The 25,026-nt window shown below is 45.9% G+C and overlaps 1 protein-coding gene across 1 annotated transcript in view; it reads right to left on the minus strand.

The window, feature by feature from the left end:
* Window positions 1-984: 984 nt before the first annotated feature.
* The window catches only part of DNTT (DNA nucleotidylexotransferase), a 293,652-nt gene continuing 269,610 nt past the window's right edge, over window positions 985-25,026 (minus strand). The window contains exon 11 of the mRNA XM_083149314.1: window positions 985-3,072. Within this exon, the coding sequence (XP_083005440.1) occupies window positions 2,986-3,072 (87 nt within the window). The 3' untranslated portion in view covers window positions 985-2,985. The remainder of the gene's footprint in view (window positions 3,073-25,026) is intronic.

Here is a 25,026-nt window from a genome sequence, read left to right on the forward strand (position 1 = left end):
CTAGGAATTTGAAGGAGTCGACCCTCAACACTACTCTGTCAGATATTATGAGTGGGTTCATGGCATTTGGTTTCCTTCTGAAGTCCACCACCATCTCAACCGTTTTGAGGGGGTTGAGGTCAAGGTTGTTTCCGCTACACCATTTAGTTAGCCGATCCACCTCCCGTCTGTATGCCGACTCGTTTCCATCCATGATTAGGCCGATAACCGTTGTGTCGTCTGCAAATTTTATAATTTTTACTGACTGTTCTGCTGAGGTGCAGTCGTTTGTGTAGAGGGAGAAGAGCAGGGGGGAGAGGACACATCCTTGAGGGGCACCGGTGCTAATTGTGCATGTGTTTGAAATGAATGCGCCTGCTTTCACCGCCTGTTTCCTTTCAGTCAGGAAGTCAGTGATCCATGAGCATGTAGGTTCTGGGACTCCTAGTGAACGGAGTTTTGGCTCCAGGATGTGAGGGATGATAGTGTTGAATGCCGAGCTGAAATCAACAAATAGTATCCTTGCATAGGTGCCTGGACTGTCCAGATATCCATATTGATATCCTTACAAAAAAATAAGGATCAAATATGGTTTGAGGTAACATGTTTAAAAAAGGGGCAGACTAGATGGGCCAAGTGGTTCTTATCTGCCGTCAAATTCTATGTTTCTATGTTTCTATGTTTCTATATCTCATGCAACCCCTGTTCCCCACCTCCAGAAGGGGGATCTGACTCAGGTCTGATATGAACAGGATCGTGTATACGACCCGATGGGATATCAAACGCATATGATTTGGGACAATTTCTCGGCCTGATCCGTTGGGAACTGGTAAAATCGGCCCAAATCACAGTAGTGTATGGGGGGGGGCCCCCTTTGATATTTGCGTCTAATTTGTGAGTACAAAAACCAGCCTACATTGCCTATTATCGAATGGCACATAAACATGCACATTCAGGTCAGTGAGACAGAACACACACATTAAAAACTGATGTCAACTTGATATAAAAATTTAAGAATACCTTTATTAATAAAAAAAATGTAAGCATGGTGAAGACATGGAACCAGCAGTGGACATAGGTTGTCCGGAAAAAAAGGGGAAAGAAAAAATGGTGCAAAAAATAAAATAAAAAACATATTATGTGACTGCACTTTGGAACAGATAAATGTAACAGCATTTACAATATCGCTTTCTACAAAACATGGCAAGCTTTGCTGAGAGCAGTGATATTATAGTAAATGGGGAATGCTTTCATAAAAGAGAGCTAAAGCAAACATCCAAAATACATATAATGGATATACTAATAATATCAGAAATTGTACATTGACATACCTCCCAACATGACCCTCTCCAGGAGGCACACAATGCTCTGTTTCTGGACTTCTGTCTTAATTTATAATAATAATAATAATTTATAATAACCATCGCCTGTTTTAAACAGGTTAATTGAGAAGAAAGGCATTTGAACTCAGGTGATGGCAATCATAAATTAAGAGGGAAGTCCAGGAATAGAGCAATGTGTCCCTCCTAGAGAGGGTCATGTTGGGAGGTATGCATTAATATCTTTGTCATTATGAATGTCTGTGCGCGTGTATCGTTTAATCAGGCATATCACTGGCATGCAGACACAAAGTGGAGCTGTTTCCAAGGCACAGATATTTTTAAAAATAGATGGTATGAGCTAGTTCTGTACATAACTCAGACAACAGCAGGGGAATGTAATACTACTGAAATTCAGAAGTAGCATTGCTGATCAAACTTTTGCTGCCTCATTAAAAGAGATATCCAATCTAGTCACTATAAATGCATTCTAGATATAGGAGTAACTATATTGTATCATAGGTTAATATTATTAATTTTTTCATACACCTCCTGAGGAAGCCGCTGATGTGAGTAGGCGGAGAAACGCGTAGAGGGATACAGGGACACTCGTGGCTACTAACGACTTACCTGGAGGGAGCATAGCACGCTTCTCAACACGACCGCAGTGATCTGCTGAAGAATTGGTCAGAACAGGTGCCCAGGTGTTAAAGAGCGGGATCCCCATGTGTCAAGTACCAAGCGACTACAACAAGAGTGAGTCTTCTAACCACTAACCATGTGCACATGAGTGGCAGACTTTTTGTTTACTAAAACAGTTTGGAAAATTCTGAAAGCATGCTAACTGGTTCATGAACGGACTAACAAAAATTAACATCATATTAACAAGTGCTGTGAGAGAGCATCTAATTGTTATGTGTTTGTTTGTCCTGTCTGTCATAGTGGCCACGATTATATTGGAAAAGTTTTAATATGTATATCATGTTTTAATAAATTGTTTTCTATTTTTGCAAAGCGCAGTCCCATTACACTTTTTTTCTTTCTAATATTAATTTACATCATTTATAGTTTTTATTGATTTTTCACATGTCCTATTAATTGTGTAATAAATACATTATTATTGGAAATAAACCGTCATATATATTTATTTTCAAATTATTAGTAAAACATAGCCAGCGTTGGTTCTTTTTCTTTTATCTATTGTACTGTTAAGAGGATTGACAATCCTCGAACCAACTGCAGCTAGCACCTTAACCCATATTTTGCTTTCTCGGATCATATGTGGCCCCCGTCCGGGGCCCCTCCTCTGTATTAGGCAGCGGTAAGCAGTAGGCTCGTTTTAAGCACTAGGAGCACAGAGACCTATTGCACATGCACTGGTCTCCAGGAAAATGGCTGCACCCATTATAGATATGCCACTAATATCAGCCAATAAATGACTACCTCTGATGCAATTTAAACTGCCTTTTGCTAACTACACAAAACCCAGCAGCCAAATTATAAACCTACCAGATTGGAATTTGGTGAACACTGATAATATCCACAATAACCTACAATTAGCTGCATTTAGCAATCAATAGTAACATTAATTAAAATCATTTTTTTTTAGGTGATAGAATTCCAAAAATTACCGTTAAGCAGAAAACATCTATGGACAATACAGTTTTAACAATACAGTCCTTTATATCTATGCGTTCCTCTCCCACGGTTGCAGATACTCCAGGCCAAGGTGGGTAAAGATGTCTTCTTCTGCTTTGGCTTCAAAAAAAATATTCTGTAAATCACAAGATAAAATATCAGTTAAATTAACATATAGGGTGAGATTTAATAGGATGAGAGATTCAGAAAGTGAGAGATTTGGTAAGAAATCTCCAGTTTTTTTAAAGCGGCAATCATTTACACTTTAAAATCAAACTGGTTCTGCAGTGTAAATGATTGCCGCTTTAAAAAAACTGGAGATTTCTCACCAAATCTCTCACTTTCTGAATTTCTCATCCTATTAAATCTCACCCATAATTTCATTGCATTACAGATCTCAAGGTTTCATTTACTGTATGTACTTTAACAAGTAAATTGTCACTTATTCAAGTGGAGGAACTCTCGTACAGAAACACAGGGGTTTATAATAAACCTCTCTGTGTGTGGCTGCTTCCATGATTCCTTACATAGTATAAAAAAAAAAGTCCTCAAAGAACATCTGTCTGTCTGTCTGTCTAAATGCGCAAATCTCGGAAATCACTGGACCAACTTTTGTGCAGTTTTCACTATTATATAGTGCAGTTCTCAAGGAAGGTTTAGGTACTGTATATTAACCATCACCCTATCCCATATGGGAGCCAAGCTATAACGAGTTACAATTAGAGTAGAGCAATTTAAACATGCTTGGGATAGGCGTATTGATATCCTTACAAAAAAATAAGGATCAAATATGGTTTGAGGTAAAAAAGGGCACACTAGATGGGCCAAGTGGTTCTTATCCGCCGTCAAATTCTATGTTTCTATGAGTTTAGTGAATCAAGTTGAAAAACCACCAGGCAATATGTGTGAGAAGACTCGGCGAGGGGCGGGGCAGCCAGGTGATGTCAGCACACCTGGTAACAGCCACCGCCTGGTCTCTCCCTCTCTGGCTGCTGCCAGCACTCAGCCTACGGGAAGGAAAGCGGCGCTGCTGCTGGGATAGAACCGGGAGAGTGGTGGACACAGCTGATATGTATATATATACATTACTAGAGACCCGTCCCTGCTTTCCGCTGCAGAACACAATTGCTGTATGAACTCTGTTTCCTTCATAATAACCTTATATCCCAACTCGGTGCTGTCTGCGGTACTTTGTAATGGTACTGTCCTGTCACATGCAATACTTTCTTCTCTTACACACAAGTCACACAAGTGGACAGGTCACTTTCTGCCACCACCTGTAGTTCATCTCATAGACGCGTTAGGGGAGCATGGCGGGTGTTCCGGTGGCAGTATCTGCACAGACACTTTATGGCTGTTACTATACTAGCAAGGCAGAGAAAAACAGATAGTCTGTAGTCTAATAGGACATTTAAAAATGTTCTTCATTCAACAAGAGCATAATTGCTTCTCTGAAGTCAGCACTAATTGCAAACCGCAATGAGTACATCCATCCACTCTGGTTTCTAAAGATTGTATTGAACGTGATTATTCACATATACTTTATAAGCGATGATTGTCTGCTTCAAATAACTGCCCCCTTCTCAAACATGCATGTGCTGAATATTATTGGAAATGATAGATTATCCTTATGTTATGGCGAGTTACATTAATAATGAATGTTGTATATTGTTTTTTTTTATACCTTTCTTATTGTCAATGACTTACAGGAATTGGATATATATATTTAATGAGATTTACATTGTGCAATTACATTACAAGTGCTCATCCCATAGCTACCCTACTGTATACGTGTAGTTCTTAAAAGGAACGGTCCGATTTTGCCTCCAAGCATGTAGAAAATAGGGATTTCTCCTTTACGCTGGGACTCTTCCGTCTACCATGAGGTGGCAGAAGAGGTCTATTTTGAATCATTGTATTAAGGTCAGTTATGGTGGCAAATATGACACTTCTCCTGACTTCAGGTAACAGAGTTAAAGCTTGCCAACCCCTTTCACCACTCAGTTGACATGGCTGCATTATGTGGTACAATGCAAGCTAATCTTACAGCTGCTGCCAGGCTGAGCCCAATCGTCCTGCCCTCCTGGTTGCCGCAGGAACCTCTCCTCAGCCCGCATCCTGTCTGCAGGACTGAATATAGGGGGTGTTCCTAAGAAAATCCTGCGGGGGTAACTCAGCTTCTTTGCCCCAGATAGGGGTGATCTGTCAGCCTTCCCCTGTTCTCTGAGTTATGGGTGATCCTTAGGATCAGCAACCTGAAGCTGGCTGATCTTCTTGCACGTTGCAGTACTGTATGATTATGTATTATATAGATTTCTATATAGTTTTCTATGGTTAAAAAAAGTTTATGGTATTCTGAAACTACTGTTGTTTGTACTCATCCTTAGCTTCTAGCCCTCTGATAGGCTGAGGTATGATAATACCAAAGCATGAACAATGTGGACTGGTAACCACAAGGTTTTGTAAAATACTACTCCAGGCAACTCCACTACAAAGGAAGATCAGTTTACAAACTACTAGAGATGAGAAGTACAGTTTCCGTGGAATCTGAACCGCACCGAACATCCCTGGCCCGATAGCCGTGCTTGTGAGTTTCCGGCTTTGTTCATCAACCCGAGTGCAGCAAACACGGGAATCTGGCATCCTATTCTCGTGAGAAGCCAGGTCTATAAAAGCTCGGCGTTGCGAGAATTCGGCGCCATTTCAGCTTCAAGCTTCCAGCTGCGCACAGCTCTGCTCGTGTCCGGTGGTAGAACTTGTGCTGCGTGCAGGAGGCAGAGCCTGGGGTGGAATCATCAATCACTTGTCATCATTGTCAGTCACATCATTTCAATTAGTGTGCAGAGGGGTGTTGTGCAGAGGGGTGCAGTGCAGACTAGTGCAGACAGAGGGGTGCAGTGCAGACTAGTGCAGACAGAGGGGTGTTGTGCAGTGCAGACTGCAGAGGGGTTTGTGCTGTGCAGACTCAGAAGAGTGTTGTGCAGTGCAGAGGGGTGTTGTGCAGTGCAGATTAGAGGGGTGTTGTGCAGTGCGTAGAGGTGAGTTGTGCAGTGCAGAGGGGTTTGTGCTGTGCAGAGGGGTTTGTGGCAGTGCAGTGCAGACTCAGCAGAGGGGTTTGTGCAGTGCAGAGGGGTTTGTGCTGTGCAAACTGCAGAGGGGTTTGTGCTGTACAGATTGCAGAGGGGTTTGTGTGCTGGGTTATATAATATACTTTTGTAGTAATTGTACTGGTCGTCAGGGCAGCCGAGAGGAGGGGGGGGCGGTACTAATTACCCGGGCCTGGGCTTGCTGGAGGGGCCCGGCAGGGGCCCTGGTCCGCCCCCCCTTCCCCCTCCGTTCCTCCCGGCATCAGCAGCAGCACACATACAGCATGTGCTGTGCTGACAGTAGGCTCAGCATGTGTGTCTCACTGACAGCGTGAAAACTCATGCTGAGCCTGCTGTCAGCACATCACATGCTGTAGGTGTGTGCTGCTGCTGAGTTTAGAGTTTTCTTTCACCCCCTCTAAACATTTTGGGAACGTGGCCTAAGCACAGGAGGTGGCCACACCTCCCACACTTAGGCCACACTCTTAACATTTTACTGGGGCCCGGCATTCCTCTCAGCTGCCCTGCTAATCGTGGATGAGCTGCACTACCTGAGCCACTTGTGTGGGTTGTAGACTCCGTCTCATGCTACCACTAGAGTGAAAGCACCGGCAGCTTTCAAAAGTGACCAAAACATCAGCCAGAAATCTTAGGAGCTGAGAAGTGGCCTTTGGTCACCACCTGCAGAACAACTCCTTTATTGGGGGTGTCTTGCTACTTGCCTATAATTTCCACCTGTTGTCTATTCCATTTGCACAACAGCATGTGAAATTGATTGTCAATCAGTGTTGCTTCCTAAGTGGACAGTTTGATTTCACAGAAGTGTGATTGACTTGGAGTTACATTGTGTTGTTTAAGTGTTCCCTTTGTTTTTTTGAGCAGTGTAGTTACTATGGATGATTTAACATCACATTTAATGTAAAGTTTGCAGTGAATTAGACCAACAGCACATGGGGATTAAGGTTTAGGGGGGCCAGTGCAGCAAACTGGTGTGTGGGGCCCACTGGGTGACATGTTGCTAGCCTGGCCGTGACCACAGAGCTGCTTACATTGACTATCTTGCACTTGACAGGCAAAACTCAATGAATGATTGCTTGCTGTGGTTTACAGATATCACGTTTGCCTAATCAGAATGCTGGGAAGTTCGTTTGGGCTCCCAGAAGTATAGACCAGCCTACTGGATCCCACCAATTTGCCCAATAAAGTGTGTAGTCTGGGGACTGGATGCTATTCATTGTAAACTGCATCATCATAACCTCACTGCATACTGTGCAATGGCACACATTTTGCCACTGCACAGTGAGGGGGAAACTACAGTAGTTGTGATGATGGGAAATGCATAAACATCCTCTCGAAGATCCCAGAGCCTAGCCGTGTGACCGAAATGGGGGCGTGGCCTCGTGGCGAGGGGGCATGGCCTTTAAATCGCATAAATCACACAAGGTCACGCCCCGTTTTACCGCTGCTGTCCCTCTGCCTGCTGGGAATAGAAGCTGTGCAATGTGTCCAATTGCTCCCCCCCCCCCCCCCACCACCACCAGGACACTGCTGGCCCAGTATGGGATGCGGGAACGTCCCCAAAAAAGGGGACTTTCCCGCAGAAAGCGGGACAGTCGGGAGACATGGTAATAGGAGATTGGTTTAGTAAGTAAGGTAATAAGACCTCTCACTTGTGTTATGTTCTCTATTTCATTCTAATTTCCCACCGGACCAGAGCAGGAAGGCCATTGCTTCCCCTCTCAGCCATTAGACTGTGCGTCATATCAGTCATACATGAGGTGTAAGATGGTGGCGCTGGTGGACGTATGGTCAGATATTGAGGTGCTTAGTGTAATCAGAATTCTGTGTCTAATGGGCACATCAGCAGCCTAAATTCATGAAAATTTGTCCAAGTGGGCGGTGATAACATCATGTCACAGAAAACAGGTTTGGGGCACTGCATGTGGTATACGTGCTTTTATTTATTTACTTACAGTTTCTTATATAGTGCAGCATATTCTGTTGCGCTTTACAGTTGGAAACATTGATAAAACAATCTGGGCCCTGCTCGCAAGCTTATACTCTTTGTACCTTTTATCACATCTTATCTTGAACATCTGTCCTGACATTATCAAAGGACATGCATCAAACCCAATTCTGTTTCTGTGACATGATTGCAATGTACACCTTGACAAGGTTTTCTGTATGTATGTAATATATAGCAATATATTGGCACATGCCAATTTCATATTCGTATTGTTTCAGTTAGCCATCCAAAAAATAAGCCAGGTTAAAGACTAGAAAGGTTAAGTCGTGTTCACACACAATGATTATTTTAACGATATGCACGATAACAACATGGGTAACAATATTTTCATGCAAATTGTGTAGTGTACACACTATATTGTTAACGATGCTTGCTCCCGTGGGTCGTTAGTGATGTCCTCCACCATCTGTACATGGAGCAGAATGGAGGATTTTGCTAGCGAGAGTAATGCGGTAGAATGCATCTTGCCCTATCACCACAACCACCCCCTGTCACAGCACCTTGCATCGACAAAATGCCGGCACCCCTGCCAGGTCCGGTCACTTGCAACATCGCTGGGTACTATATCCTGTAATGTGTACCCAGCTTTAGACTGCAAAATCAGTGACTGTTCCAATCCAACAGTAAAGATACATACACACAGTGAGATTTTGGCTGTGTACGTTTCTGACTGTGTGATTTCCCTTGAACCACCCGGAGCCCATAAACCACCGTATATTAACTGTACACCAGTCGCGGCTCCAGAGGTGTAGCAGCAGCACAGTCCAAATTTCAAATAGGGGAGCCACACCCACTGCCATTGAGCCAGTTTTGAATGGCAGTTGGTGGCAGTGGGTGTGGCTTCACACTGTGCAATTGTAAGATTTTGGCTATGTAAGATTTTTATTATACTAAAACACTCTATTGAGTTGACTGTCAATATTGACCTGCCGGCACAGTCTATTTTTTCTTGAGATGCCGATTCCTTGGGGATGCGCATCGGCATCACAAGCTGTATACACACTGGGGGTTATTCTGGGGGGCACACTGCGAGTCCACCAAACCCCACCTTGCAAATGGTTGGCTGCCACCACCCATTTGCTCACAGGGGCTTGCAAATGCATGTTACATAGTAACATCCATTCACAGTGCAGGTGGAACCTCCCACATCTTTCAATGGTCACCAACCATCGAAAGATGTGGAAGGTGCACGCATATGTAAGATAGCTCTGAGCAACCTTACATATGCGTGCATGCCGGGGAGGAAATGAGCGGGCAGCTGACATCCGGTGTTGTCAGCTGCCCACCCCCTCCACCCAATCACAGCCTCATTAGCATTAGAACGCCCAGTGTTCTCATGGGAACGCCCATGAAATGCTGGGCGTTCCCACATGCGAATGGGGATGCCCGGGTCCCACGCCCCCCGTCCGCCCCCCTGCCCGCTTTGACGAACAGAATGTTATGCACATGTGCAGAAATGCGCATGCGCACTAAGAAAACATCGGTCCCCGTGCGAACGCAGGCTAGCTGCGAATGAACCTGAATAAGGTCCACTGTGCAATATGTGGTAAGTTCTCTAAAGATAAAATCAGTAGCCCGTATCGCACCATGTGTACGCACCTTAAGTTATTCCGCAGAACTCTATCGGATAGGGAGGTTTTTACGATTCATTTTATACTACATATTTATTTTGCTTTGCTAAACTTCTTTAGCACAGGTGTGGTTTTATTGCTTTTGATGTGTCTGCCACCCTGCATTTTGCATCGGGGTACTTGGCAGCGGCTCAAGGCTGGCAGGATATAGTAAAGGAGTTCTAAATACACAGATTGCCATTAAGGCAATTCACTTGACGTTATCTTTTGCATTTTTGTTTCACGGTTTTCTTCAGCTTTGCAGTGAAGGTGTTTAGCTGATGATTACAATCAGTACTATTCTTTATGCCTTCCTTGCTAGGGAAGTAAGTAATGAATTGTGGGTCTCGTTCCCTGCTTTTTTTTTATTCCATTTCAGACTAGCATTCAACGTGCTTATAGCTAATCTCTAATCAGCATCAATCAAGCGTATATAAAATGCTTAAAAGCAGCTGGCACTTCCTTGTCTTGTCTGTGCCAATCAATTCTGTTATTTCAATGACTGCAAATAATGCTTCTCTGTGGCTGCAAACATGACCATTAACTACACTTATTGCAGAACAAATGTTTATGGGAAGCCGTAACTTCCTATATTTATATGTAGACATCAATAATCAATAGCTGTAAAACCAGAGGCAGTGGAAGCAAGGACACTTAAGCCATCATTACCTGATGGGTGCTTTCTAATCAGAAATGACAGTATGGTAATGACCAGCCGTCCTTCTGGCCAAGCAGCCGCTTTATTTCTTACAATAGTATAACTAGAATTTGAGCTGATAGCGTTAGAGGGGGGGCTACATGGCACAGTTACCAACATTCTGGATGCCCCCTCTGGGAGCATGCCTTCCTAGAGGGGGCGGTGCTGAGGGGCATGATGCTACAAAGAGGGTGGGGTGATGCGGGTGGTTGCATGTTTGCATCATCAAACCACACCCCCTGATAAACAATGTAGATATTACCAACATTGGGCATGGCTATGTTGAAATAATTCAGCACAACTTGCATCATCATCACCCCATTTTGGCCAGTTTACTCAGTAAGTGGGGAGATGAATGGCAGCAGTGGTGCTAAGGGAGACTTGCACTCTTCCGGGTGTCCAGGAGTAAGACAGGAAAAAAGAGGTTTGTTCACCAAACAGCGCTACCTTGAGACATTCCCGTACAAAACACCAATAAGTTAAAAGTCAATCTGAATACATAACTTATTGTAGACAGGTGGTACGTCCAATTTGTCAACCAGAGATTCACTCTGAAATTAAACAAAAGTACCCCTTTGTCCCCCAATAATTGGGACTCACATTTAGGGTACACAAAAAAAACACATCAGGGTGTAGTATAGTAAAAACAATTTGATTTTTAATGTGTAAATAAACTCACAAGAGTTGACGATAAATAAAGCATAAACACATGGAATCCCAGGCAAGTGCTGCTAACGTGGTCCTCCTGTTCTTTGTCCCAAGAAATGCACGTTCCAACTCCGGAAATCGGGTCCCACAGGGTCCTGGGAGTAGAGGGTGCCAGTCAGCTTACACAGGGATCGTGGAAAACACCAAGTCCAGGAGTGCCACATGGTTTTCAGAAGCCTCCCGGCCATTTTGGGAGAGAAGGTAAGTATGCCACATGGCACTGCCCATAGCCTTAAGCCTTAATCCATCCTGGCATGGGAGGTATGATATTAGTTAATGCTACAGAAAATTAGTAATTATAGAACATGTTTTGTTATTGTTAAAAAGTGGGTACATTTCACTGTATAAAAATGTGAAAACCTAGTGTACTAAATAAATATATATTGGCCACTCTCGGTCATATGACATGTTTCACCGAATGTCTAATTGAACATTGTTAATGCAAACTCTGCATGGCTACCTGCATGGTAATGACATTTCTTCATGTTTTATTATGCAATTACTATTTCCTGAATGTAGCAAATTAAAACTAAACTGTGAATGTGACACTTGTGAAAGTGTGGGTACTCCGTCAATCATTATTTAGTAACACCTCCTGTGGTAGGTAATCACAGCTTTTACTTACACATTTCTTGCAGCTGAGATACTTTCTGTTCTTGCTTTAGAATTTATTTGCAGAATTTTTGTACAAATCACAAATATTCTAACAGATCTCACCACACATTCAGGTAATATTCAAGTCTAGGTACTGTGAACACCGAAACATTTATCTTTCATTCCCATATGCTTGTTATGGTTTGACCTGAAGTAGGGTATGGATCGTTATCTTTTTTACAGTGTTTTCTGCGTTGATTTCTTCACTGGCCCTGGGACTTCACTCTCTACGGGCTCTGGGACTTCAGTGTATACGGGCTCTGGGACTTCAGTCTTTACGGGCTCTGGGACTTCAGTCTCTACGGGCTCTGGGACTTCACTCTCTACGGGCTCTGGGACTTCAATCTCTACGGGCTCTGGGACTTCAGTCTCTACGGGCTCTGGGACATCAGTCTCTATGGGCTCAGGGACCTCAGTCTCTACGGGCTCTGGGACTTCAGTCTCTATGGGCTCTGGGACTTCAGTCTCTTAGGCTCTGGGTCTTCAGTCTCTTGGGCTCTGGGACTTCAGTCTCTTGGGCTCTGGGACATCAGTCTCTAAGGGTTCTGGGACATTAGTCTCTACGGGCTCTGGGACTTCAGTCTCTACGGGCTCTGGGTCTTCAGTCTCTATGGGTTCTGGGTCTTCAGTCTCTATGGGTTCTGGGTCTTCAGTCTCTTGGGCTCTGGGACTTCAGTCTCTTGAGCTCTGAGACTTCAGTCTCTACGGGCTCTGGGACTTCAGTCTCTTGGGGCTCTGGGCCTTCAGTCTGTAGGGGCTCTGGGACTTCAGTCTGTAGGGGCTCTGGGACTTCAGTCTCTGGTATTTATTTACATTTAGGGGTCTTTTTATCATAAGAACAAAAAATAACAGCGACAAGAAAAGTAGTGGTCCCTCCAAAAGCAAGTGGTGTAATGTCACAGTCGGGGGACATCTTTTATGTGAGGTCCCCCAGCCAAAGCAGTGCTCCCTCAGGGAGTAGGGACCTTCCCAATAAATGTGATTTGCAATTTGGTACAACTTTTTTTAAGCCAAAAAAAAATCGCACCCTATTACATTTCACCCTAAATCTTCAAATGTTTCACTGGCTTTTCTCTAAATGTTTTTTTTTGTAGTTTATATTTATATTCTGAAAATGAAAAGAGTTGATCAGATTCTGTCTCTCATTTCTCTTTTGCATCATAGAAAATGATAGACAGAATCTGAATGGTTGCTATGGGCAACATCACCTCTTTTCATTTTTAGAAGCTTTATTAAGTTTACCCCTTAGCATTCACATTTAATATATAGGTCTCTTTGCCCCCTACTTGGACTTTCATTTAATTAATTGGTCTCATTGATGACAACATGCCCCACATTCATTTAAAATCCCCCAAACAAATCAACTGCCAATCAATAGTTATAGCAAACCCACCTAATGTTAGTTGCCCTCACTATTAAATAGCCCATTCTATTATCAAAAATGATCACATTAATAGCCCACGTTTCTCTGTCTAGAGATAACCTGCCATTCGGTAGCGTCTGGATTTCTGCAAAGGTCAGAGTGCAAAACAAGGCAACACGTCAGCATCCCGGCATCGGATTCTTGCGAGATCCGAACTCTATATAAGTCCCCTGCAACCGCCGCCATCTTCGCTCCGGAATTGGAGAGGGTTGAGGGAGGTTGTGTCTCTGTGTGGCTCTCTGGGTAGCTGGCGTGGGGTGGCGACCTTGCACAGTGGTGGTGTCCTATGCAGTCCAGTCCTGTGGTACTGTGCTGTCTGCTGCTGATGCTGGTGTCCTGTGATGCTGTATAAGTCCATGCAGTGGTGCTGTGCTGTCTAATGCTGCCGTTAAGTCCAGTGGTACTGCTGTTAAGTCAAGTGGTACTGCTGTTAAGTTCAGTGGAACTGATAGTCCATTGGTACTGCCGTTAAGTCCATTGGTACAGCCGTTAAGTCTATTGGTAAAGCCGTTAAGTCCAGTGGTACAGCCGTATAAGTCCAATGATACTGCCATTAAGTCCAGTGTAAATTTCAGGCTTTGCCATGTGTGTCTGTATGGTTTAGGCCGAGTACACTCTTCTGTGCTGCCCGCATATAATAATTTTTAAATAACCCCAAAATAAAAGGGTTATTTTAAATCTGTATAATTTTTTCAGGCTTTGCCGTGTGTGCGGTTTAGGGGAACACTCTCCTGTGCCGCATATTATTATAACTCCAGAAAGATAATGGAGAACAAAAAGTTGGAGGATAAAATAGTGACAGAACAAGAACCACTTCCTCCTAGTGCGGAAGCTGCTGCCACTAGTCATGACATAGAACATGAAATGCCATCAATGTCGTCTGCCAAGGCCGAGGCATACACATGGTGCGATGTGAACTACCTTTACAGACTATGGGCGGGATGTACTAAGGTTAAGAAGCAGTAATACCCCCGGGGGGTTTACCGCATTTTCAAATGTACTAAAAACAGGCCACACCGTCTTCGACCCGCAGGGTATCATGACCTTGGGTGACGATACCCTATAGAAGCCTATGGGCTGCCTGCCGCCGGCTGCCCACCACAGACGCCAACCCCACTAGCCTGTCCCGTCATCCACCAAACTCCTCCTCCCCTAGCAGCATGTCACATCCGGAGGTCCTTCCAGCTGCAGGGGGGAGGAGGAGGCTCCAGAGACAGCCGCTGAGCTGGGGATGTGACTGAGACCCCCGGAACACCACATCACAGGTATAGTGGGAGGCCTCCATCACCGCTTTGCGATGCTAGGCGCATATGTAAATACATATGTTCTAGCATCGCTGCGGCCCTATATACTCCATATCGTTTGAAAATATAGTACATATTGCACTGCGCAGTGGCAGATTTAGGAGGGGGCACCCGTGCATGTGCCTCCCCTGGTGTTTCTGGCATTTCCGCTGGTGCTGACGGAAGGGCCCTACTGCCGCCAGCCCAACAATAATGACAGGTACCCCGCTGCCACTACCAGCTCACCTGGCGGTAACAATGACCCTCATTCTTGTGTGTCCCAACTGGCACCTAGCAGCACCGCACCAGCTCCTGCATGTGCACACCCGACCAGCGGCTCCTAGCGGTGAGAAGGCAGCAGTGGCGGGCAGTGGCTCCATGCGCCGGGGTGTCAGCAGCGGCAGTGGTCAGCGTCTCCATGTGACAGGGCCGGCGATGTCAGCAGCAGTGGTGGTCAGAGGCTCAATGCGTTGGGGCCGTGGATATCAGCAGCAGCTGTGGTCAGAGGCTTCATGCACTGGGGCCGTGGATGTCTGTAGCAGCAGTGGTCAGAGGCTCCATGCGCCGGGGCCGGGGATGTCAGCAGCAGCGGTGGACTGTCGCAGCTCCATACGCATGGTGTACATTAACAGCAGCCTGGCCAACATCACCATGAACAACATGGTGGAGGACGTAGTAGTTGGTGGAGGTAGTAGTCTGTGTGCCATGGCCATGTGATACTAGCCAAAGCCATTGGCTCCCAGGGTCTGTGCATGGTCATGCTGCACATGTGTTGGGGATTTGTATTCTCCCCGACAGTTACTGTGGCTGTCACACATGCTCACCATTGATCATAGTGCGGCGGCGGCGGCGCAATGGGCAGAGCAGAAGAAGCCACCGGCAGCCCCCCAAGGACTCAAGGTAGGAGCCGCACTGGTCTATTCTAGCCAAAATCGCACTGTGTATGCACCTTTTAATGCAAATAGCCCACCATACCATTATAACCTATGATTTTCACATCTGTGGGCTAATTGTGGGACCATAATTTAATGTCTTGACACTTTCCATGGGTAAATATACTAGTAATCTATTAAAGACTCACCTTAATTATAACACTGAAAAGCATTGCATTACCTGTGTTATGTGAAGATTAATAATGTACATTAAATTGAATGTACTTCGCAAAAATAAAGTTAAAAGGTGGCATGCAGGCAAAGCCTGGTCTCAGAATACATTGTATATTGCATTACTATACTTATTTTAATCTGCTGTGGACTTTTGAATCAAAGAACATTTTGCTAAAAATACACTAAATTATGTTTAACTGCGCGCCAAACACAAGGCAACTGATGGGAAATGGTTTTAATAAAAAGAGAGAGGAAGAGATGTCTCTGGGTTCAGCAGTTATCTCGTTTCTGGTTCCTGGTGACTGCTGTGTCCAATCGGAAAACAACTCAGGAATCTTAGATTTTCTGATTAGACTCAGCGTGTGTTAAAAACCAGCTGTATGGATAAGGAAAAAGGACAACAAATAGCTGGCAAGTGGACCTGATTTTTAACTATTGTTTCTCGTGTTGCACATTACATGTCTTCAAAATGAAAGTATAAAAGCCACTTTAGCTATCTTTACGTTTTAGACACCAGACCAGATTACTCTGTGTATGACTGGAGTGTTTCACTTACAGTATGAGGAAGGGAACAAAGGCCACTTAGCTAATGATTCCAGAACACAAAATGATCATGGAACAGAGTTTAAACTCAGCTAGTCACAGATACAATCAGAAGGGAATGTATACAGGTGCAAGCTCTTGCCCTGGGCATTGGTTGCTTCTGTTACAGCGGGATAAAAGTGTTAGGAGAAATAAAAGTGATGACGCAGTTTTCAGGGAACTCAACCAAATCACTGGCAAGAAAATGATGCTATCTTCAATATTTTAGTTTGGTTGAAGGCTAAAATAGCTTTGAAAAAGTTGGAGAACAAAGGAGATTTAAAAACAAACAAACACAAAAAAACAATACAGAGAGAAATGTCATACTGGTATGTAGTTACAGATCAGTGGCGTAAGTTCGTCCCAGTTGCCCTTAGGCAAGATAAATATTGGTCGTCCCCCCCCCCCCCCACACACACACACACTGCACCTTACATACAGTAAATATATATGTATGTATGTATGTAGGTATGTATGTATGTATGTATATTATGTTTAAAAATAAAGAAACTGTGACTTCTATGGTCCTGCTAGGAGGCGGAGTCAGCCACAGAAGTGATATCAATGGCTTTCAATTAACTGATTCAAACTTGCAGGAGAGGAGAGGTGCCCCCTTGGGAGCAGGAGCCCGGCGGCAGATGACTCCATTGCCTCCCAGAGTTCTGCCTCTGTTACAGATATTGCAAGGAGGTTTTTTTTAGCAGATTTGAAAACATACATTTTATGAAAGACAAAACCCGACGGAATTACATTCCCCCAAAAATGTATCTCTGAACCCCAAAAGTATAAAACCACAGCGCTAATGCAGCGCCTGATTTTATGGGGAATTGTGAGACGAAAAGCTGTGTTGGAAGGTGGCAAAACATTGCACTGGCTGGGCAAGAGTTGGTCAAAGTGAGGGTATTTTTGGGTGAGTACAGGGGACTCCATTCATGAAACTGCCATTCCGAAGCTTGTAGTGTCCTGTCTGAGGGGTGCCTGTGACAGTTGGCATCTGGGGATGGGGAAGGGGAGATTAGAGCCTCCCTGTATGGTACATAGCATTCTGGTTTTTAGTAGATAGCTGGACCATACAGGGAGACGTTTATCTCTCCTTTCCCATCTCGCAGGTGACAGGTGTCACAGGCACCCCCACGGACGAGACACCACCCACTCAGAGAATGGGTAAAAAATCTAACCATACCGTTCTCAAGAATGCCGGACCAGACAGGCTCCGTTCATGAAACTGCCATTCCAGGGCGGTACCTGTCTCGTCCAGTGACAGGCACCGCCCTGGAATGGCAGTTTTATATATATACATACAGTATGTATATATATATATATATATATATATATATATATATATATATATATATATATATATATATATATAAGGACAGAGATCCGAGGGGAGAGCCTTGAAGGGGTTACCCCAGGAAAGGAGGTGGCACTCAGACGTCTTTTTTTAGAAGGTTTTTATAGAAGGTAGCAAATCAAAACATATACACTAGTAGGGGCCATTAAAGCAAATGCTTCGAAAGCTAGTAAGCTAGTAAGGCACTTAATTATTTAGTTACAATGTTTGGTGTAGTTTTATGCAGCAGGTTACAGAGAAAATATTGCTGCATATAATATATAACGTTGCGTTTTGGCGTGCGTGTCTCTTTAAATTTCAGATTGGTGCTAGTATCCAAAAGGAAGCCATAGTGGCTCAAAGATGGAAGGGAAAGCACAGGGGAGGGGGAGGGTGGAAAGAGATATGCCAGTGGCCCCTATAGCATCCATGGAGAGAGATTTCATTGGCCCTCCCCCGAAGATGCCTGCCTCAGGGAACCTGTGCCACCAGACCTAGTAACAAGGAGCTGGTCTTTGTTGTGATTTTTATTTGCCGGAGTTATTAACATTTTAGTACAGTCTGATTCCTGAATTCAGTTTAATAGTATCTGCATGTACTGTATATGTTTTATTCATGGCTTTTGCTAAGGCTGTGTCTGGAATTCTGCAAATATACGTAAAGTGTATTCTGTTCACACCAATGCTGGACAAATGGTCATGTGGGAGCCTTATGCAGCCCTCTGGCTGTTCCACTGTGGTTCACCCTGTAGCAAAAGTACAGTATGGTAATAAACATGTCCATTTACATCTTGTACTAGAGATTCTGGCTTAAAAATGAAAAGTAATCACCAAGTCTAGATATCACCAGTCATTCCTTATTACACCTGTTTTGTGTGAAAGCAATAAGATTATTTTAAAACCTACAGAAGTGTTGTTTTGCTTATTAAAAGATGTCCTGTGACATAATTATATTATTGGACTAGTAAGCCCACTCAAAGCAAATGCTTCGAAAGCTAGTAGATGTAGTTTCACTTGCTGCCAACAGATGGAAGTGTAAGCCCTGTCACGGCTAAAGGGCTGGATGGAGTCGTGTGGTGCACAGGAACTGGAGACGGACCAGGAGGAGTAGGATTGAAACGTGCCGGTTTAATAACGGAATTCATAAATGATAAACTTCACTCAAATACTTCTTTAAGTGACAGTTGGATAACTTAAATAGAGTCCAGCACAATACTAATAACGGGCAGGTAAATCTGGAAACGTATACTTGATGAGCCAGAGTACATAGAGGAAGATCCGGAAAGAGGTTGATTTGATGATAGAAGAAATGGATCCGGATGACTGAAAGATGATGGAATGAATGAGTTGAATGAAGAAGGACAGCGGAAAGCTGAGCAGGGTAATTCTGGGACACAAGCAGGAACAAGCACTAGGTAGGACTTGCAGCATTGGTGTCAGGAGAAAACTTCCTTGTAGAAAGATGCAGGGAGCAAGGCACCAGAGTCAGGAGAGAAAGAGCCAGGATCCAGGAAACAGCTAGGAGTTGTGAATGACTCCAAAGACTCATTGCACTGACACTGAACAGCCTAGGCAGATCCCCTATATCCCCAGGGGGCGGCTGCCATTGGCTGACAGCGCAGGAAGAGGAGGGAACCTCCACTCTGGGCCAATCTGTCTCCTGCCCTCAACCAAGATGGCGACGCCGGCCTCCCCTGCTGCCATCCCTACCTGGAGCTGCCCCTACTCGCACGCCGCAGCCTGGGACCTGCACACGCTAGCCGGCGGCGGGCGCGGACGGGTGAGTACTGTACCCGCCGCGCTCCGTCGCGGCTACGTGTGACAGTACCCCCCCTTTTCAGGGTGACCCCAGGGCGCCTATGGGCCTTGTGAGGATTTCTCTGAAGAAATTGCTTTATCAGCTTCGGAGCGTGAAGATCAATGGAATCCACCCAAGAGTTCTCTTCGGGACCAAACCCAACCCATTCCACCAGATACTGGGTACGAGATTTGCGGCAGCGAGAGTCTATAATGCGTCTTACCTCGAATTCAGCCCCACTCTCGGAGTTAATCTTGGGCGGTTTGGGAATCCTATTTTGATAAGAGTTCAACCTTAAAGGCTTGAGGAGGGACACATGGAAGGAATTCGAAATCCTTAGGGAAGGAGGAAGTTGAAGTCTATAAGCGACCGGATTAATGACTTGGATGATAGGGTATGGCCCAATGAACCGAGGAGCCAGCTTCATAGAGGGCAGACGGAGGCGTATATGGCGGGTAGACAGCCATACCCGGTCTCCGACTTTCAATCGGGGCGCTGCCCTTCTTTTTCTGTCTGCCATCCTCTTGTATCGGGCGGAAGATTTAAGAAGAGCGGTGTGGACTTCTGACCAGATTTTAGCAAAGCGTTGTAATGAAGTGGTTGCTGCAGGAACTTCGGAAGAGGATAATTCTGAGAAATCCGGAGACCGTGGATGTTTGCCGAATACTGTAAAGAAGGGAGTGGTTCCGGAGGAAGAGTGATAGGAGTTGTTATGCATATATTCTGCCCACGGGAGAAGATCCACCCAGTCATCTTAGGAAGACGAGACAAACAGTCGGATAAAGGCCTCCAAGTCTTGATTCACCCGTTCTGTCTGGCCGTTGGTCTGGGGGTGAAAGGCAGTGGAAAACTTGAGTTTGACCTGTACCGCGGCACAGAGAGCTCTCCAGAACTTTGCAACGAACTGTACTCCGCGGTCGGATACAATCTCTTTGGGCAGTCCGTGGAGTTTAAAAATGGTTGAGATAAACAGCTGGGCCAGTACTGGAGCAGAGGGGAGACCTTTTAGTGGGAAAAAATGGACCATTTTAGAGAATCGGTCAACCACTACCCAGATTGCAGTATGACCTTTTGAGGGAGGTAGTTCACAAATGAAGTCCATTGACAGATGGGTCCATGGTTCTGTGGGAATGGTTAGAGGGCGGAGAGGACCAGCGGGAGTTGTTCTGGGCACCTTATGCTGAGCACATCTCACACAAGAGGCGACGAAGTTGGTTACGTCGTGGCGGATGGTTGGCCACCAATAAGAACGTGACAGGAACATCAAGGTCTTTTGTGCTCCTGCGTGCCCTGCGAAGCGGGAAGAATGTGCCCATGTCAATATTTTCTTGCGGAGTTTGGGGGGAACAAACGTTTTACCTGGAGGAGGAGATGGCTGTATGGTTACTTGGGCGAAGACCACCGGATCGAGGATTGGATGAGGAGGTGTCTCTAGGTCAGAAGTCGTCTCAAAGGAGCGGGATAGAGCGTCCGCCTTAGTATTCGTGGTTCCAGGTCGGAATTTAATTTTGAAATCAAAGCGTTCAAAAAACATCGCCCAACGGGCTTGGCGGGCAGTAAGGCACTGAGCCTGTTTAAGAAAGGACAGATTTTTGTGGTCTGAATACACGGTGATCTTATGCCGTGCCCCCTCCAGAAGGTATCGCCACTCCTCTAACGCAGCCTTGACTGCAAGCAACTCCTGTTCCCCGATGGGGTAATTCCTCTCTGCCGGAAGGAATTTTTTGGAGAGGAAGGCACAAGGGTGTAATTCTTGATCCTCACCTTTTTGTGACAAGATGGCCCCGATCCCTTCCGAGGATGCGTCCACCTCGAGAATGAAGGGCCTGTCGAGGTCTGGTTGGAGGAGGATTGGTGCCGTCACGAATGCTCTTTTTAACTGCTGGAAGGCAGAGGATGCTTCGGGCGACCATCGGCTTGGATCAGCTCCTTTGCAAGTGAGAGCAGTGAGGGGAGCAGCGATAGTAGAGAAGTTCCGGATAAATCGCCGGTAATAGTTTGAGAACCCTAGGAATCTCTGAATTCCTTTGAGCGTTGTGGGGGCTGCCCAGTCTTGGATGGCTCTCACCTTCTCTGGGTCCATCTCTATCCCAGTGGCGGAGAGAATGTGACCCAAGAATGGAATGGACGTGACCTCAAAAACGCACTTCTCCAACTTACAGAACAGTTGATTTTGGCGAAGACGTCGTAGGACTTCGGACACTGTCTGTCTGTGAAGTTGAAGATTTGGAGAGAAGATGAGTATATCGTCTAGATAGACTACGATGGAGTGGTACAGCAAGTCCCGAAAGATATCATTTACAAACTGTTGGAAGACGGCGGGGGCGTTACAAAGGCCGAAGGGCATCACCAGGTATTCATAGTGACCGTCGCGCGTATTAAAAGCCGTCTTCCACTCGTCACCTGGACGGATCCGGATCAAATTGTAGGCCCCTCGCAGGTCCAATTTAGTAAAGATTGCCGCCCCTCTGATCTTGTCGAATAGTTCTGCGATAAGGGGTAAGGGATAGCGGTTTTTAATGGTGATGTCGTTCAGGCCCCTATAGTCGATACATGGCCGAAGACCGCCATCCTTCTTTTTCACGAAGAAAAACCCGGCCCCGGCCGGAGAAGTAGATGGTCGAATGAAACCTTTGTTTAAGTTCTCTTGAATGTACGAGGACATGGCCTCAGTCTCGGGTAGCGACAGAGGATAGATGCGGCCACGAGGAGGGAATTTCCCGGCCACCAGTTCTATCGGGCAGTCCCAAGGACGGTGAGGAGGCAGGGTGTCGGCACCTCCTTTACTGAAGACATCTGTAAATGAACGGTATGGTGCGGGTATAGACAAGGGTGGAGCTGAAGAGGATGAAGGACAGTTATCCTCATGTTGTGGATGGGTCTGGTAGACCGGAAGGATCTGAGGAATGCAGGTAGACTGGCAATCTGTTCCCCAGGCCTTGACCTCCATATTGGTCCAATCGATGTGTGGGTTATGTTTAGAGAGCCAGGGAAGGCCCAGGACCATTGGATGTGAGGACTGTGGAAGAATGAAGAATTCGAGGGTCTCTTGATGTAGAGCTCCTATGAGCAGTGTCACCGGGGTGGTCTGATGGGTGATTTGTCCACTACGAATTCGACTCCCATCCACTGCAGTGAGGACCAGCGAATGATCCAGGGGTTGCACCGGCAGGGCATGTTGGGTGACAAAAGAAGACGAAAGGAAATTTCCCGCTGCCCCAGAGTCCAATAGGGCCTGAACTCTTTTTCTCCCTTGGGGACACACAAGGGTAACCGGAATGGTGGAATCAGAAGAAGAGGGAGATGGAAGCAAGACTCCTAATCGGACCTCCCTCGTGGAGATTAGGAGCGGTCGTTTCCCGGCCGCAGCGGGCAGGAAGCCAACAGGTGAGCTGAGGAGCCACAGTACATGCACAGATTCTCTCGCCGTCTTCGGGACTTCTCTTCGAGAGAAAGACGAGAGCGGTTGATTTGCATGGGCTCATCTGTTGACACCGCAGGAGGCGGGGTTGGTCTGGAAGCGGGTGCGACATTGGAAGGGAATCGAGGGCGAAGGCGATCAGAGCGATTCCTCTCAAGTTGGCGTTCTTGGAGTCGCAGATCGACCTTGTTACATAATGAAATGAGTTCAGCCAGGGTGGAAGGAGAATCGCGAGTTGCTAACTCGTCCTTGATGCGGCCGGCTAGGCCGTTCCAGAAGGCAGAGACGAGAGCCTCTTCGTTCCATCTGAGTTCGGAAGCCAGGGTTTAAAATTGCACAACATATTGTCCCACTGGGCGACTGCCCTGACGAATTCTTAGGATCTCCGTGGCTGCGGAGGACACTCTGCCAGGCTCGTCGAAGATGCGACGGAAGGAAGCCACAAATTCTTCATAGTTGTTGAGGATGGGCTCCGCACGCTCCCAGAGGGGGGACACCCACTCCAGGGCTGGGCCCGCCAGTAGGGACACGATGTAAGCCACCCGAGTCTTGGGAGAGGGGAAATTGGAAGGCTGGAGGGTAAAATGGACGTCACATTGATTCAGGAATCCTCGACACCCCCTTGGGGACCCGTCATATTTACTGGGGGTTGACAGCTGCAGATGGTGAGGAGCAGCTGGCCCCGGAGAAGCAGCAGAGGCCGAAGCTCCGGAGGTAGGTGCTGCCGAAACTGAGGGAGCCGCCTGAGGTGGTGACAAGGTCTGGAGGAATTGAGCCACTTGACGCTGGGTAGCCTCTACTTGTTCCAAGCGAGCCATGATGCCTTGAAGAACATCCGTCATGGAGGCCTGTGCTTCACCCGATTCCATCGGGTCAGTGCAAACTGTCACGGCTAAAGGGCTGGATGGAGTCGTGTGGTGCACAGGAACTGGAGACGGACCAGGAGGAGTAGGATTGAAACGTGCCGGTTTAATAACGGAATTCATAAATGATAAACTTCACTCAAATACTTCTTTAAGTGACAGTTGGATAACTTAAATAGAGTCCAGCACAATACTAATAACGGGCAGGTAAATCTGGAAACGTATACTTGATGAGCCAGAGTACATAGAGGAAGATCCGGAAAGAGGTTGATTTGATGATAGAAGAAATGGATCCGGATGACTGAAAGATGATGGAATGAATGAGTTGAATGAAGAAGGACAGCGGAAAGCTGAGCAGGGTAATTCTGGGACACAAGCAGGAACAAGCACTAGGTAGGACTTGCAGCATTGGTGTCAGGAGAAAACTTCCTTGTAGAAAGATGCAGGGAGCAAGGCACCAGAGTCAGGAGAGAAAGAGCCAGGATCCAGGAAACAGCTAGGAGTTGTGAATGACTCCAAAGACTCATTGCACTGACACTGAACAGCCTAGGCAGATCCCCTATATCCCCAGGGGGCGGCTGCCATTGGCTGACAGCGCAGGAAGAGGAGGGAACCTCCACTCTGGGCCAATCTGTCTCCTGCCCTCAACCAAGATGGCGACGCCGGCCTCCCCTGCTGCCATCCCTACCTGGAGCTGCCCCTACTCGCACGCCGCAGCCTGGGACCTGCACACGCTAGCCGGCGGCGGGCGCGGACGGGTGAGTACTGTACCCGCCGCGCTCCGTCGCGGCTACGTGTGACAAGCCCACTCAAAGCAGAAGCTTCCAAAGCTAGTAGATGTAGTTTCACTTGCTGCCAAAAGATGGCAGTGTTTCGGAGTTACACGGACACTAGACATGTATATATAGATGATGAGTTAACCTACAGTAGTGCAACAGGGGATAGATTTAAGATATTAGAACAGGGAGGGTCCAGTTCAGTCCCATCCACAGGTTTACCTGTCCAACCTACCCAATATATTTTGTTGTCTGGTACTGTACATTGTTGTTGGTTGTGGTTGTTGGTCACTGAGGGTCTAATTGAGGCTTGATCGCAGGGCAAATTTGTTCTCAAAATGGGCAAAACCATGTGCACTGCAGGTGGGGCAGATGTAACATGTGCAGAGAGAGTAAGATTTAAGTGGGGTGTGTTCAAACTGAAATCTAAATTTCAGTAAAAATATACAGCAGCCAGTATTTACCCTGAACAGAAACAAAATAACTCCCCCAAATCTAATTCTCTCTCTGCACTTGCTACATCTGCCCCACTTGCAGTGCATATGGTTGTACCATTTTGAAACCAAATTTGTCCTGCAATCATGTCTGAATCATGCCATAAATTTCAGCAAGAATGCATTTCTTAGGACACCTTTAATCAATTCATAAATCAAATGATAAAAATCGATGATCCAGCTGCCCGCCCATATCCCTGCTTTCGCACTGAGAAATGTCCGAGTGGCCTG

The sequence above is a fragment of the Crinia signifera genome, chromosome 6 (genome assembly GCF_055691185.1).
Source record: "Crinia signifera chromosome 6, ASM5569118v1, whole genome shotgun sequence".
NCBI lineage: Eukaryota > Metazoa > Chordata > Amphibia > Anura > Myobatrachidae > Crinia > Crinia signifera.